Raw genomic sequence first — 17413 nt, forward strand, 5'->3', positions numbered from 1 at the left:
AACATGCTATCAAGGCAGCACAGGAGTTGCTACTGGCTAAGAAAATCTGGAGCCAAACAAGAGCTGAAGTCTCTCCCTGACAGACCTAAAATAAAACATCCAATTTACTCCTCAGAATATTTTGTTGTTGTTGCTCCTCCAGGCAATGAAGTGTAAGGCTTGGAAATATTAAAATAGCAAATTGTGGGACTTCCCTGGCGGCCCAGTGGTTAGGACTCCACGCTTCCACTGAAGGGGGCACAGGTTCGATCCCTGGTTGGGGAACTAAGATCCTGTATGCCGTGTGGCACAGCCAAAAAAAAAAAGCAAATGGCAATTATGAAGAAACATGCAAACCAGGGAGGAGATGAAGTTCTATACACAGGCAGCATCCAATTTACTAATGGACTGTATGTGCAAAGTTTGTAAATTCTCCAATATAAACAGTATCACAAATGACAGTTTGCTTGCCAGGCAAACCTTAGGAGAAAAAAATCCTAAACTACAATACTGTGTATTATGCAGAAGAGATTGAGCCTCAAATCTTGTAGTATAGCTGAATCAAAGACCCTTTGTCTCTGTCCACAAAGGGGAAACAATAATCTCACATTTGAAATGTTCTTCTCCCTCACTCTTCTTCTCTGTCCAGTTAATCACTACTTACCCCTTTACGACTCAACTCATGTTTCATTTCCTTGAAAGCATCTTCTGAACTCTCCAAGGTTGGTTGTAAAGTCCTACATGTGAGCTTGCTGTAATGGTCTAGGCAAACCTCCATTATAGCTTTATATTGATTATTTTCTTGTTGGTGTTTTCTACTACTCGCTGAGCTTCTGAGGACAACGACTCCTGTTTATTTCTATATCTAACATAATGCCTGGTACACTGCATGTTTGCTCCTATAGTAAGGTTGAAAGAAATTCCAACTATGTAACATTTTGGAAAAAGCAAAACTATGGAGATCAAAAGGGAGAGAGATGAATAGGCAGAGCGTGAAGGATTTTTAGGGCAGTAAAAATACTACGTATGATATTGTAATGATGGATATATTATTACACATTTGTACAAACCCATGGAATCTACAACACCAAGAGTGAACCCTAAGGTAAACTATGGACTTTAGATAATTATGACATGTTAACATAGGTTCATCCTCGGCAAAAAAAAAAATGCCATTCTGGTGGGTTATGTTGATACTGGGGGTGGGGGGTTTATGCACGTGTGAGGCTGGGGGTACGTGAGAAATCTCAGCTCCTTCTTCTCATTTTATTGTAAACCTAAAACCACTCTACAAATACAAATTCTTTAAAAGAAAGAAAGTTGAAGGAATACAAAGTACAAGAATGAGGTCTGTAGTAATTTTTAAACTGTGCCATTCTGCTAATGCAAAATTCTCTCACCAAGAAAACATATCGATTAATTGCAGTAGTAAGCTCAAATGAAAATGCATCATTCATACATGGTATAGGAAAAAACCAGCCTAAATATACGTTTATAGTCATATATGTAACTACTGTGTTAAAAATCAGTAAAGAACAAGATGTACTGACTTATTTTTCTTGGTATTTAATTAAATTTATCACTTGAGCCACTTCCTCCCCAAAAGGTTTAAGGGAATATAATTTAATTATTTCTTGATATTGCATAGCTTTCATAAAGAAAATCACTTGTCATCCTATACAGTGAAATCCTCATGGGTAACTAAGCGACTAAAACGTCTCCTCATTAAATAAGCAACCCTGTACTGTATTGGTTTTGAATGTTACTATTTATTTTTAATTGAAATAACACTGATTTATAACACTGTATAAGCTTCATGTGTACAACATTATATTTCTACTTCTGTATACCCTATAACAAGCTCACCACCAAAAATTTATTTTCCATCCATCCACCATACAGCTGACCCCCTTTACACCTTTCGCCCTCCCCACCACCCCTTCCCACCTGGGATCCACTGCTCTGTTCTCAATCCTACTTGTTTGTTGGTTTGTTTTTTTTCTTTTTCTCCTTTCTCTTTTTTTTGTTAGCAGCACCATGGGGCATGCAGGATCTTAGATCCCCGACCAGGTGCCCCCTGCACTGGAAGCGTGCAGTCTTAACCACTGGACCACCAGGGAAATCCCCTGCTTTTGTTTTTAAAATTAGTTTTTATATATTCTCCCTTACTATCAGATTGCTACTTCTTAAAACTCAGTGGACCCTCTATTAACATAACTCTTCTGATCCCATTTTTACGTACTGCTATTTATAATCAAATTCGTAATAACTGTGTCTAAAGAAAAAAAAAAGAAAAGGAGTACATAGGGCCTGAGAAGTGGCTGGCATGCATCCGCTGAGTAAAATGCACATTTGTTCTTCCAGCTTGCTTCCTGTTTCTTTGATTTGTTCTGGACAATTGAGAAGGCTAGAAAACTAAATGCTCAGTAAGAGCAATATTGGTTTTCTGTTCTTTCATTCAGGAACATCTGCCAATGCACCTTAAAGTTGACAGATGATCACTTTTGGTAGTCTTAGCATCTAATCACATCATTTTATGGTCTATGAGTAAAAAATAGAAATCAATAGTAATATACATAACATTTTTATTGCACTTCCTATGTGCCAGGCACTCTTCTAATAAGCACTTTACGTTTATCAACCCTTTTGATCCTTAGGATAACTCTAAGAGGTAGGCACTAAAATCCTCAATTTACAGCTAGTAAATGACAGAATCCAGGTGTTCAGATTCCAGAGTCCATGTTCTTCATCATTATGTGCCTTTAAAAGTAAGAAAACACACAAACCCCTATCTGCCCTAAATTCCTGGCAAATACACTGAATGAAAATCTACTAGATAGCATCAATGTTGTAAGCTTCCTGGAAGAGAATATAAGATAGCATGTGTACAGAAAAGAGTTCACATAGCAGGCCTATCCTTATTAGAAAGGCCTGCTTGCAGTGCTGACCCTTGGATGGCATTTGAGAATTTGGATTGGGGAGGGTTCCCACTATTCCCTGATAAGCTTCCCTGGTAGACAACATTTTATTTTTTTTGTTATAACTTATTTCTGGAGGAATTAAGCACATCCTGTGTGACTCCACTGGGAAAGGACTCATAAGCCTACACCGGGTTTCCTCTCTATTTCACTCCATGTGCCTTTTCCTTTTGCTAATTTTACTCTGTATCTTTTCCCTGTAATAAATCATACCCATGAGTATGACTATATGCTCATAGCCTTGAGTCCTCCCAGTAAATCTCCAAACCTAGGAGTAGTCTTGGGGACCCCCAACACAGCAATGATTATCTCTTTTAGACAAAAAATCCCAGCCAATTCATTCTTTCCATCTAAGTTCAGAAAGTTCATCTACCAACTCACACGTACGTATTACATATTGCATGACAATTATGACCCAACACCCCAAGAGTTGAAAAATTAATGAAAAAAGTTTCAGATTCTTATAAGCAATGATAATCCTCATTCTGAAACTGCACTTTGTTTTATAGCCAAAAGGGCATGTGTGGGCTCAAGCAGTCTTACCACTCACATTATTATCACAGTTATCAATATCATCCTCAGAAGGAATCTTCGAGAAACAAAGATTCACTTTGCATTTCACTTTAATGAATGTAATGTAATTTCACTTTACATTAGCTCTTGGAAAACACATAAGAGTCTCTATCTTATAAACACTGACATTCATTTTTCAAGAGGTACTTCTAAATAAATGCATATGATTCTTCTCTCAAAGGAAGTACTGTCAATCCTGCTAACTGAATTTCACATTATGCAAGCAGTGGATTCCAGCTTGCTAGAGCATTACTAATAAACTTTGTTTCAAAAAGGAAGGAGGAAAATTAGTAAGGTAAAGTAAGTTACAGTTAAGAAAAAATAAGAACACTTCCTTAATTCATTGGTAACTTGGTTGTGGCTCTGGATTTGCAAGAAAATAGTACACAACTTTTCTCCTTGTAGATTGATACATGGTGGATCAAATAATGTTAACATGTAACTTAAAATCTAATCAAACCAAATATTCTATGCTACTTATTAATCTATATTTTTAAAAATAGCTAATACAGGGACTTCCCTGGTGGCACAGTGAATAAGACTCCATGCTCCCAATGCAGGGGGGCCCGGGTTCAATCCCTGGTCAAGGAACTAGATCCCACATGCATGCCACAACTAATAAGGCGGTGAGCCGCAACTAAGGAGCCCACGTGCTGCAACTAAGGAGCCCATGAGCCACAACTAAGACCCGGTGCAACCAAATAAATAAATAAATACATAGTTTTAAAAAGTCTTTATTGAATTTGTTACAATATTAAAAAAAATAAAATAAAATAGCTAATACACAGACATGGTATGAAATTCCAAACACACAGACACACACAGACACACAGACACACACACACACACACACAAATTCAGAAGACATAAAAAGGCTGAACAATAAGTCATGATAGTAACAATATAATTCATAAAATAAAACAAATATCCATGAGTTTATACTGTTATAAATAACTGAATAAATAAGTAAATGTAATTGAAGTGAAGGCTCTTCCTTACAGTAGAAGTCTAATTATTATTAGTTAGAATAATAGAAATAGAATTTATATGCACGAAGAATTATAGAAATATAAAACTTTGGCAAACATAACAGTGGTAACTGTTTCAGGTAACAGCAATGAATGCTAAAATTAGTGGACAAAAATGAGTAACAACACATAGTCTTGTAACAACACATATCTCCCCACAAGATAACACAGGTCTAACAACACATATCTCCCCACAAGATATTTATCAAGGTATTCAAAGTTCTTAAGGAAATATTACATTCAACGAATTTCAAAAAATTACAAATGCCCTGGATAGAATTTATTAATATTTATACTAATCTATTGTTACCTGTTTAGTGTAATTTCAAAGATACCACAAAAGCCTCTTTTCTATTTGGCTTAAATGGTTTAAACAAAAAGTTGACCCATTGCCTGAAAGAGAGCCTCAGCTAACCCATAGCTTCATGTAATGGTAAGAAAAGGCCACTGAGATTTAGGAGTTGTTTGTGGTAACAAAAACTGGTTGATACAGAAATTCCTCTTTATCCAATCTTCCCCAAAATACCACCTGTTTTGGCAACTATAGACCTTACAGCTCATCAACAGGTACTAGAGTAAAGTCAAAACAGCAACTAAATCAAAACCATAATGACATATCACCTCATTCCAGTCAGAATGAATGGCAATTATCAAAAAGACAAGAAATAACAAGTGTTGGTGAGGATGTGGAGAAAAGAGAACCCTCATACACTGTTGGTGGGAATGTAAATTGGTATAGCCATTACTGAAAACAGTATGAGGTTCTTTAAAAAAGTAAAGATAGAACTACCATATAATCCAGCAATTCTACTTCTGGGTATTTATCTGAAGGAAACAAAAACCCTAATTTGAGAAGATATCTGCATCCCCCATATTCGTTGCAGCATTATTTATAATAGTCAAGACATGGAAGCAACCTAAGTGTCCACTGGTGGATGAATGGATTAAAAAAATGTGAGATATGTGTGTGAATGTATATGTGTGTATATATATACGTATACATACACACAATGGAATATTATTCAGCTCTAAAAAAGAAAGAAATCTTGCCATATGCCACAACATGAATGAACCTTGAAGGCATTATGCTACATGAAGTAAGTCAGAGAGAGAAAGACACATACTGTATGATCCCATTTTATGTGGGATCTTAAAAACAACAAAAAAACAAAAAATGGAACTCACAGATACAGAGAACATACTGGTGGTTTCCAGAGGTGGGGGGTGGGTGAAATAGGTAAAGGTGGCCAAAGGTTACACATAACTTCCAGTTATTTATAAATAAGTCCTCAGGATGTAATATACAGCTTTGTGACTATAGTTAATACTGTAACATATGTTTGGAAAGTTGCTAAGAGAATAGATCTTAAAAGTTCCCATCACAAGAAAAAAAATTTTATAACTATGTGTGGTGATAGATATTTTTCTTTTCTTTTCATAAATTTTTGTTTCTTTCTTTATTTTTTTGGCTGCATTGGGTCTTCATTGCTGTGTGCAGGCTTTCTCTAGTTGCGGTGAGCGGGGGCGACTCTTCATCGCGGCGCACAGGCTTCTCATTGCGGTGGCTTCTCTTATTGCGGAGCATGGGCTTTAGGTGCATGGGCTTCAGTAGTTGTGGCATGCAGGCTCAGTAGCTGTGGCTCACGGGCTCTAGAGCGCAGGCTCCATAGTTGTGGCGCACGGGGTTAGCTACTCCACTGCATGTGGGATCTTCCTGGGCCAGGGCTTGAACCCGTGTCCCCTGCATTGGCAGGTGGATTCTTTTTTTTTTTGCGGTACGCGGGCCTCTCCCTGTTGTGGCCTCTCCCCCTGTGGAGCACAGGGTCCAGACGCGCAGGCTCAACGGCCATGGCTCATGGGCCCAGCCGCTCCATGGCATGTGGGATCTTCCTGGACCGGGGCACGAACCCTTGTCCCCTGCATCGGCAGGCGGACTCTCAACCTCTGCGCCACCGGGGAAGCCCGGCAGGTGGATTCTTAATCACTGTGCCACCAGGGAAGTCCCTTTCTTTTTTTTTTAGATTTCTTTTTTTGATGTGGACCAATTTTAAAGTCATTATTGAATTTATTATAATGTTGCTTCTGTTTTATGTTTTGGTTTTTTTGGCCACGAGGCATGTGGGATCTTAGCTCCCCGACAGGGATCGAACCCACACCCCCTGCATTGGAAGGCGAAGTCTTAACCACTGGACTGCCAGGGAAGTCCTGTGGTGATGGATATTAACTAGATTTATTGTTGTGATCATTTTGCAATATATCTTTTTTTTTTCTTTTTTTTTTGGCTGCACCACATGGCATACAGGATCTTAGTTGCCCGACCAGGGATCAAACCCGTGCCCCCTGCAGTAGAAGCATGGAGTCTTAACCACTGGACTGCCAGGGAAGCCCCCATTTTGCAATATATACAAATATTGAATCATTACGTTGTATACCTGAAACTAATAGATTATACGTCAATTTATATCTCAAAAAGGAAGGAAGGAGGGGAAGGGAGGGGAAAAGAGAAAGAAACAGTGACTAAAGCTAGAAATGGCCAGGGCAGGCAATGCAGTGTAAAAAATTACAGAAAATGTTATCTGTGTTACTCTCATCTCTTGCCTGGATTTCTTTAAAAGTTTTCTTGTTGCTTTCCATTCCAATCCCCCAATCTGGTTGGAACAGAGTACCCAGACTAATTCTTTAAAAATATACACCAGATCATGTTATTCCCCTGCCATATCATGAGAGGTCTTGTAGGCCACAGTAAGGAATTTGAGTTTCATGGCAAAAACAGAAAAACTCTAATAAAATATAAAAATATAACCACAACAGGATGCAGCCAGTTACCAAAGAGTCAAATAACTTCCATATATCTTTCTGAGTCTCAAGGTAAACTACTGCAGTACAAAATAACGCTTAATATTGAAAATAAGTGTGTCTTAGTCTTAGTGTACTCAGTTTATGGTAACAGTGAAGAACATAACCTGTTTTAAAAATATCTTTCTTTAAGATGGCTAAAATTTCGCTGAAATTTGAGGGATACCCAAGATATTCAGGATACATTTTTCCAATGGTTCTGGGTAGTCTAGGAGGTTCTTTACACTATAGTCAACCAGCACATATGTATGTTTTGCTTTCACAGAAAACATTCATTCCAAGTTCAATTCAGTTCCTTTTTCTTAGCATCTTCAAAGTGTAAGTCCTACGTAAAGATTTATAGGATTTTGTCCCTGCTTCCATGGATCTTGCAATCTAGTGGAGGACTCAGCATGCAAATACTTAGGAATGCCAGGAATACTCTTTACCAGCACTAGTGCAGAATTTTTCACCCTGAAGCAGGGACTGGGCTGGTTATGGGCTAGACTGCAGTAGCAGCTATGAGCAAGAAAAAAATGTCCCGAGCACAGTATCTTGTTAACTTCTAACATTTGCAAAGAGAATGTGCCTTTCTCAGTCATGATATTCTACAAAAGTGAACAAAGAATGGTATGATTATGTGCCCAAATAATGGGCACTGAAAATAACTTCCCTGGATGCCTGTTTCTTCCCAGGTGATTCCTAAGTCAGAGGTATATAAATTGGGAGCTGTGTGTTTTATGTTACAAGTGATCCCAAATGTAGTTTCTACACATTAAAAATAAGGATGGTAAAATCATAAGTCTAACAGAGCAAAGTGTCAAATAACTTGTCTTTTTAATTTTTAAAAGGCTATAACCCCTAGAATAAGATTGTTTAACAAAAGAATCAATAAATTTTAAAATCTACATAATCCAGATCCTATACATATATGAAAATTAGCAACAAGTCTAAAATTTTTTTAAACAGGCAAATATGATACACACACACACAAAAAAAACAGCATAAAGTTAGACTTACCGTAATAGGAGTTCTTTGGGAAGTTTTTTATTAATTACAGCTTCATCACTATTTGAGAACATCTGCAAAAACAAAATCATTGTGTCAAGTGTCACTTAACATTTTATTATGTTCAACTCAACAGTTTAGAGGTAATCCTCTTAGGAGAGAGGTGAATAAGTACAGTGGGTGTTATAAGCCAAAGTCATATTTTCAGAAACTCTTTAGGCTAAAAAATGTCTGAGACATTTAATTTGTTCCCTGTCTTTAGAAAAAAATGAACTAATAGCAGTCAGAAGGATGACATTATGTGCCAGATGCTATTTTAAGTGTATTTTATGTATTAGTGTACTGAATCTTCATACTACCCTTAATCTTCATTGTACATATAAGGAAACTGAGTTACAAAAGGTTTATTTGCATATCAGTACAGAGTGACCATTTAAAAATGCCATTAAGGTAAGGTTATTCTCCAAATCTAACTCACATTTATTTGTTCACAGAGATGTTCAGAAACCTAGGATAGGAAATGTTCTCTTTCAAGTTTTATATATCATGCAGAAGAGTAATAATGCCTCATAACCACCACCACATGCATTCTGGATGAATGCAGGATCATTTAACAAATTAATGAAATAACTCATAATGGGTACTTTTAACAGAGCCGTCTAGTAAGCTACATAAAAAAACCAAATATCTATATATCCAATAAAAAGCAACTAAAAACAATACACATGTCACTGAAGCTGAGAGGAATATGTTCAGTCCCTGCTATTAGGTATTACATAGATGCCTCTTGACTTCATACAATGAACATTTACTGAACACCCTGTGTTAGGCACTTTTCTAGGCAATGAAATACAAAAACAGTAAGATGTTATCTCTGTACTTAAGGAGCCCCTGCTCTACAATGAAGAACACAGAAATAAGCAAATACTAATTTTGGACTGGCATCAAGGAGATAAGCTAGAAATATATTAAAATTATAGTTCAAGTAAAAGATGATGCAGGTAAGATTACAGGGGTGGTGGAAGTGGAAAATAAAAGTAGACAAAAGGATTTTTAAAGAAGCTACAGGATTTGCTGATGGAAAGTTGGATCATCTACCAAGTTTCAGTGCAACAAACACACTATGTTAAAATAAAAGTAATGCTGCCTGACAACTACATGTTTTTGGAAATTGCCTGACATCAAAGAATAATCTGCTTCCCTAAATTCTCTACCCATTAATGGAAGGTATTAAGAAAAAATCATATCCCTTTTCTGTAAGGCAGACTTTCAAAATGAAGCCATCACATTTCCTCCTAAACAAGTTCTCAAATTCCACGGTTTCTAAGACTCTACACCATTAAGATCATTCTTCTTCAGGTACACTTATAGGAAAGAATGCATGAAGTAGTTATAAAGTATACCCTGAATAATCTAGGGTTGATGACATAAATAACAATGTTATTTGTTGATAACATTATAACATTATGTTATTTATGATGACATAAATAACATTAGCAAAGACAGCTAATGTATCCAAAATTGAGACCTGCCTGGGGGACTTCTTAGCACACAACATATATCTTAAGCTTGAGATCTTGGGGAAAAATCAAGTTAGTAAGTATAAAACAATATCACTAAGCTAAGCACCCAATATACTAGACTATGCCCAACTCAAATCCACAAAATATAAAAGATAATCATTTTTATACTAGAAATACTAAGCTCTTTATCTTGTATATTCAAAGTATTTAATTGAATGCTACGTACCTCACCCACCAAGGCACTTTGCTCACTTGAATATACAGGGTAATTAAATTGATAAAAAATATAAACCTGTTATGTGTTGTTCACATGATTTGTGCAATTCTAGATACAAAAAGGAACAAAAGTCACATCCAGGGGCTTCCCTGGTGGTGCAGTGGTTAAGAATCCGCCTGCCAATGCAGGAGATATGGGTTCGAGCCCTGGTCCGGGAAGATCCCACATGCCGCAGAGCAAATAAGCCCATGCACCACCAACTACTGAGCCCACGTGCCACAACTACTGAAGCCCACATGCCTACAGCCCCTGTTCCGCAACGAGAAGCCACTGCAATGAGAAGCCTGCGCACCGCAACGAAGAGTAGCCCCCACTCACCACAACTAGAGAAAGCCCACGCACAGCAACAAAGACCCATCTCAGCCAAAAATAAATAAATAAATTTATTTATTTATTAAAAAAAAAAGTCACACCCAGCAGCAATTTTTTCCCCTAAGTCACTCTAAATAGACCAAATGTTGTCTCTGTAAGAACACGAGGTATATGAAAAGAGAAAAGAAAAAAAGGAATAGACAGTGTCCTGGGAGTATCTGGGAAACATCATGTGTATGGGATATCTGTCCAGACTTATATTTCCCTCCAATTCCTTCTGCACATATGTATCCTACTCCAAGTCTGCAAGAAAAAGATCAGTGGTTCACAAACCATGGTCACCTGACTAACAGCATCAGCATCAAACAGAACCTTGTTAGAAATGCAAATTCTTGGGCTGTACTCCAGACCTATAGCATCAGAAACAGGATGCCAGGGGTGGTGGAGGGAAAGACGGGCAATTTGTAGTTTAACAAGACCTCCAGGTGATACTGATGCTTCCTAAAGTTTGAGAACCAATGGAACAGATAAAATAGATTGAGAATCTCAGGACTTAAGAAATTACAGTTATAACACATAATCAGAATATTTTATTATTTGAAGTAACATAGCAATGGAGCTTAGAAAATAATCCTAGAGGTAGACACACATTAATTTTAGATGTTTTCTAGGAAACCCAAATGGTTTCTGCTCCAGTTCACGGTATTGGGTTTTTTTTTTGTTGTTGTTTAATTTTTTGGCTACATTGGGTCTTTGTTGCTGCGCATGGGCTTTTCTCTTGTTGTGACGAGTGGGGGCTACCCTTCATTGCGGTGCATGGCCTTCTCACTGCGGTGTCTTCTCTTGTTGCGGAGCAAGGGCTCTGGGTGTGCAGGCTTCAGTAGTTGTAGCACGTGGGCTCAGTACTTGTGGCACACAGGCTTAGTTGCTCCAGGGCATGTGGGATCTTCCTGGACCAGGGGTTGAACCTGTGTCCCCTGCACTGGCAGGCGGATTCTTAACCACTGTGCCACCAAGGAAGTCCCCATGGTATTGTTTGTAAAATAAATGTTTCACAGAAGCAATAGAATACATGTTTTAGATATCTTACTATTTCAGCTGAATCCAAACTCTAGGTTTCTCATACAAAATATAAAGGGTGTCAAATCCAATTATATCAAGGATATAATGAATTATAACCAATTTGTGAAGGTTTTAGATATAATCGTAGAGAAAGTCACTGTTCAAACATTTGACATTCTTAGGTTATCTGGTTTCATATTAATGTGTGGATAGATTATTATATATTTTAATAATCTATCCACAAAAAATTACAAGGATATTGTGGGGGGGAACATGAGAACAACTACATTGTTCTCTCTCGATTATTTCTTTCAAGGTAGGACATCATCCCCTAAACAAACAAAAACAGACACTGAAACAGCCCCCCTGTCTTACAGGGATAGGACATTCTTAAATATTCAGGTTTTTAAAAAACTAAGTGATTTGTTTTGTCATACATTAGCATTTATTGTTGTTTTGTATAAAACTGTAATCGTTTTTCTATAAATAACCTAGCTGAGAAATATAACTGTGAAACCACTTGTTGCAAACTGTAATTACAACATAGAGTTCCTGAAGAGTAAGAAGCATTTTTTTTTTGGCTATTATTTTAGCCTTTCTGATCAGTTTTTAAATCTTTGGCACATTCTGGGTATTAGTTTACTAACATAGTAAACTTAAATGCTTAGCACACAAAAAAGACACAGGAAACCAATTCAAGAGGCTTTAAATACAGGATCTGGGTGGGAAATGCAGATGGGTTGAACAAAGGAAACAGGAAAAGAAATACTTTCGCAACAGTGACCCCTGCTGATTAAAGTATAGCTACCAACTCCAAAAACGGAAATTAAAAGGTCTGACCTATGTTATTCAAGCATTATGGAAGAAATACAAAAGTTAATATATGTATTTTGGCATAGAATACTAGTATCCCCTCATATCCTCTCTACTCATCTAGAGTAACAGAATTCCCAATGTTTAGCTAGCACATGGCTGTGTGGAAAGAAGACTTTATTTCTCATTACGTTCTGGCCAATGGAATGTAAGAAAAAGTGATGTGTGTGGTATCAGGAGGATCCTTAATGAGAGAGAGTGTGCCCCTTCTTTACTCCTTCCTCTAGGATGATGTGTCCATTACATCAGAGTGTAAACTCTGAGAGGAAAGGGGCCTTGTCTGTTTAGTTCAACCCAGTATAGTCGGTAAGCAACACAATGCCTAGAAATTCCTCAACCAATGAATGTCATTTTTACTAAATAGATCAGGAAATACTTTTTGACTGTAAATTCCCAGCAGGTTTCCATGGTTTTTTCACTTTGTATCTCAGGAGGGGAGGGAAGAGGAGGGGAGGGGAGGAAGAAAGAAATTTAATAAACTGAATGTTACTCTAAATTCAGCAAATAACATGCAAATGACATCAACACAGCAACAGACTGACTACATTACAAAAATAACGATTAAAATACCTGAGGAAAAAAGTTTGAAGATTCAACTTATGGCCCATTTATTTCAAGGGATATGATACATTTCTTGTTTAAAAAAAAAAAAGTTGTAATAATTCCTAAGTTTTCACCATCACGGGATTTCATCTGTATACAGCAATTTTAGCAGCTTTATTATGGCATAATCCAAATATCGTAAAATTCACTGGTTTTAATTATACGCTTCAATAATTTTTAGTAAATTTATAAAGCTGTGTAACCATCACTACGATTCAGTTTTGATGAATTTCCATCACCCCAAAAATATCCTTTATGCCCATTTATAATCAATCCCTGTGCTGATCCCCAACCTCAAGCAACCACTTATCTGCTTTCTGTCTCTGTAGATTTTCCCTTCTGGGCATTAAAAAAAAATGGAATCATAAAATATGTCATCTTTTGCATCTTTTTTTATTCTGCATGTTTTTGTTTTGTTTTGTTTTGTTTTTTGCGGTATGCGGGCCTCTCACTGCTGTGGCCTCTCCCGTTGCGGAGCACAGGCTCCGGACGCGCAGGCTCAGCGGCCATGGCTCACGGGCCCAGCCGCTCCGCGGCATGTGGGATCTTCCCGGACCGGGGCACGAACCCGTGTCCCCTGCATCGGCAGGCGGACTCTCAACCACTGAGCCACCAGGGAAGCCCTCTGCATGTTTTTAAGTTCACCTATGTTATAACATGTACCAGTTGTTCATTCTATTTTATTGTTGAATAGTATTCCAGTGTATGGAATTCTATATTTTGTTTATTCATTCCTAGCAGACAGACATTTGGATTGTTACAATTTTTTTTACTATTATGAATAATGTTGCTATGATCATTCTCATACAAGTCTTTGGGTTGAAATATGTTCTCATTTCTCTTGGATAAATTCTAAGGTGGATATTTTCTGGGTTGTATCATATGGTTAAGTGTTTTTTGGTTTTTTTAAAAATAAATTTATTTATTTATTTATGGCTGCGTTGGGTCTTCGTTGCTGCGCATGGGCTTTCTCTAGTTGCGGCGAGTGGGGGCTACTCTTCATTGTGGCGCGCGGGTTTCTCATTGCAGTGGCTTCTCTTGTTGTGGGGCATGGGCTCTACGTATGTGAGCTTCAGTAGTTGTGGCACGTGGGCTCAGTAGTTGTGGCTCGCGGGCTCTAGAGCTCAGGCTCAGTAGTTGTGGCACACGAGCTTAGTTGCTCCGCGGCATGTGGGATCTTCCCGGACCAGGGCTCGAACCCGTATCCCCTGCATTGGCAGGCGGATTCTTAACCACTGCGCCACCAGGGAAGTCCTATGGTTAAGTTTATTTAAAACTTTTAAATTGTTTTCCAGAGTAGCTGCACCATTTTACATTCCCACCCAATGTACAATTCCCAATGTACGAGGTTTCCAGTCTGTCCCCATCGTACCGTTCCTTGTTGTTGCCTTTTTTATTTCAGTCAGTCTAATGGGGTGGTATCTCATTGTGGTTTCAATTTGCACTTCCCTAATTACTAATGCTGTTGAGCATCTTTTCATGTGCTTTTCAGCCATTCAAAAGACTTCTCTGGTGAAATGTGTATTCAAATCATTTTCCCTTTTGAGTTGTTTATCTTCTTACTATTGAGATTTAGGGGCTCCTTATATATTTTGAATACACATTCATTATCTACTCTATGACTTGCAAATAGTTTCTCCCATTCTGTGTGTCATGACTTCTATTTCTTAATGGTGTCTTTTGAAGAACAAGTATTTTTAATTTTGATATAGTCCAATTTATCCTTTTTTAACACATCATGCTTCTAAATATCATACATGTGAACTCTGCCTAACGAAAGGTTATACAATTGTCTTTTAATTCAGAAACTTTTAAAGCCATACCTAGCTGACTCTCTTGACTAGACATAATGGCCTCTAAGAAGCTAAAGGGAACTTATGCCACAGCAGATAGACACAACCAAAGTCAGGAGAGGACTGTCTTTAAAGAGTTATAATGATGTAGCTTTTGGGACATGGAATAACACAAACCAGATTCACAGAAAATTTCAGAAATTTTAAAGGAAGTTGTACCTGCTGGGTACAACAAGGGACAGAAACTATTTAAAATGAAAAAAAGGCCACTGGGTTCCCAACTTTCTATAGGGAGGAAGTACCCTGAGAAAGCTATTTAGCTTCTTAAGATATTTCTTATGTAAAAGGAGAGACCTCTCAGAAAGCAGTGTTAAGAGCTCATAATGCAGTACCAAGAATCACAGAGAACAATGGATTAGGGAACCATTCCCAGGAAGCAGAAATGGGCCCCAATCAAGGCACGTTTCCTGCTTCTGGGTTACCAAAAGTAGGGTCCAGCTGCTTGCTGCTCGAAAGCCAATACTTGAGAGGCAAGGTTGGTGGAAAGTAAAATTTGCTTTATTTCAGAGGCCGGCAACGAGGGGAGAGGGTGGACTCATGCCCAAAGGCCAACTCCCCACTGACAATCAGTGGGCAAGAGCTTTTAAAGGGGAGTTTCAGGTGTGTATAGGCGGAGGTAGGGGGCTACATGCAGGAACCAAATAGTCAGCTCTGACAGTCATCTTGAAATTGGTCATGTGGTGGTCTGATCAGCGTCATCCTGATTTTAAGTACAGTTAATCTTCAGTTCCAGGGTCGGTTTGTTCCCACTTCCTTGAGGCCAGTTCTCAGAATTATGGCAGCTCATGCCATGGCTACAGTCTGGTCATCATGTAGCAAACTTCTTCCACCTGGTGGGGGTTGCAATATCTACAAAACAGCTCAAAGGACAGAATATTACCTACAGCCCATGAGAAGGAACTAAAGGTCCTTGAATTTGTTTAATAACTGAACTATCAATATTTGGTCTTGTTTGACTGTTTTCCTTTGCTTCTGCATTTTCTCAATTCTCTGATTAAACTCTTTAGCTAAAGTTTTTCTACAGACAAAAGGAGGCAGAGGACATGGTGGGGAAGGACCATAGGGTCCTGTTCCATTTCACCTGGAGTAGGTGACCTGACAATGCGTCTGCTATATTTCAGAATTGATATATGCTATATTTCAGAATTGATATATGCTATATGCCTCCTGTTACTTCCCCTTTTTAGGGTGAATGTATACTGCCGTTATTCTATCTCTGTGAATAACGGTATATGTTGAGTGTATGGGGCAGATAACTTTTTAGTTCATAGGTCTCTGGATCAAGAGGAACTGCAGGTGAGGACCCTCATCTACCTCTAAATCAAATGCAGATAACAAGTTACAGGTTTTCACCATTATTTATTTGTGTATTTATACAGGTTGTTTTTGGATATAAGACTTTCAGATGTCTTGGGAGGGAATGATTTGCATGAGACAAGAATGCGAACCATTGGAGCCAGAGGGCAGACCATGGTAGAACCTTATAATAAGGGCCTCTGAAGAATCTTATCTCCTTGCTACAATACCCTTTTGCAGTGGGCTTTTGCTGCACCTCCCTTCAATAGGTGGAGTCTGTTTTCCCACCCTTTGCATTTGAGTTCACATGATGACTTGATCTGACCAAAAGAATGTGGTGAAAATAACACTGCAATTTCCAAGCTAAGCCTTAACCAAAACTTTACCTTCTTCAAACATTCCTGCCGCCATGTAAGAAAGCCCAGGCTAAACTTGTGAACGATGACAGGCCTTGTGGAAAAAGAGTACCAGCTGACAGTGCCACCAAGGTCTCAGACTGTAAATGAGGCCATCTTAGACACTCAAGTCCCAGTCAAGCCACCAGAGGACTGCAGCCTCACGGGCAACCTTTTTGGGTGACTAGAAGAAGTGCCAGACTGAATAACTGTTTCAAGCCACTAGGTTTTAGAGCGGTTGTTAGACAGCAAAAGCTATGAAAACACATTCTACATTTTAAAAGTTCATGACTCGTGATCTAAATTTCATAGATTTGAATAAAATTTGAGACATACTGAAGCAGCCCAACACAGGTAAAATCTTTGGTGGGAAGAAAATTTCTGAGAGAGATTAAGAATGAACCATCATAAAGAAATCCAGAGTTGAAGCTGCAGAGATTTTTTTAAAACGATTTTTTCCTATAAGTAGTTTTTACTGATTATGCCATTCCCTCACTCAACCAACACCAGATGTTTTTCCAACTGATTTCTCGCCAAAATCTAAGAGGAAAACATTTTTGTATGCCTAAATAAACCTAAAACAAAGTAAGTTTGTCATTCCTCCACCCAACATCTTGTCCCTAGTAGAAATATAATTGCTTTTTAGAAGCAAACTGCTGTCAGTGCATTACCATATCATGACTAAATTTATCTTAAGAAAGAAATCCCTAGATAAAAACACCAAGGAAGGGATACATTTAGAAAACAGATACATTACTTAATAGATCAAACTTTCTGCTATGGACACTTTCTAATATCTGACTCAATATTACAAGCTT

The 17413-nt window shown here is 38.1% G+C and overlaps 1 protein-coding gene across 4 annotated transcripts in view; it reads right to left on the reverse strand.

The window, feature by feature from the left end:
- The window catches only part of FBXL20 (F-box and leucine rich repeat protein 20), a 112801-nt gene that overhangs the window by 56754 nt on the left and 38634 nt on the right, over nt 1–17413 (reverse strand). For all 4 annotated transcript variants that reach the window (XM_067716533.1, XM_067716531.1, XM_067716534.1 and 1 more), the window contains exon 2: nt 8414–8475. In XM_067716533.1, coding sequence (XP_067572634.1) covers nt 8414–8475 — 62 coding nt within the window. The remainder of the gene's footprint in view (nt 1–8413; nt 8476–17413) is intronic.

The sequence above is a fragment of the Pseudorca crassidens genome, chromosome 19 (genome assembly GCF_039906515.1).
Source record: "Pseudorca crassidens isolate mPseCra1 chromosome 19, mPseCra1.hap1, whole genome shotgun sequence".
In the NCBI taxonomy this organism is placed as follows: domain Eukaryota; kingdom Metazoa; phylum Chordata; class Mammalia; order Artiodactyla; family Delphinidae; genus Pseudorca; species Pseudorca crassidens.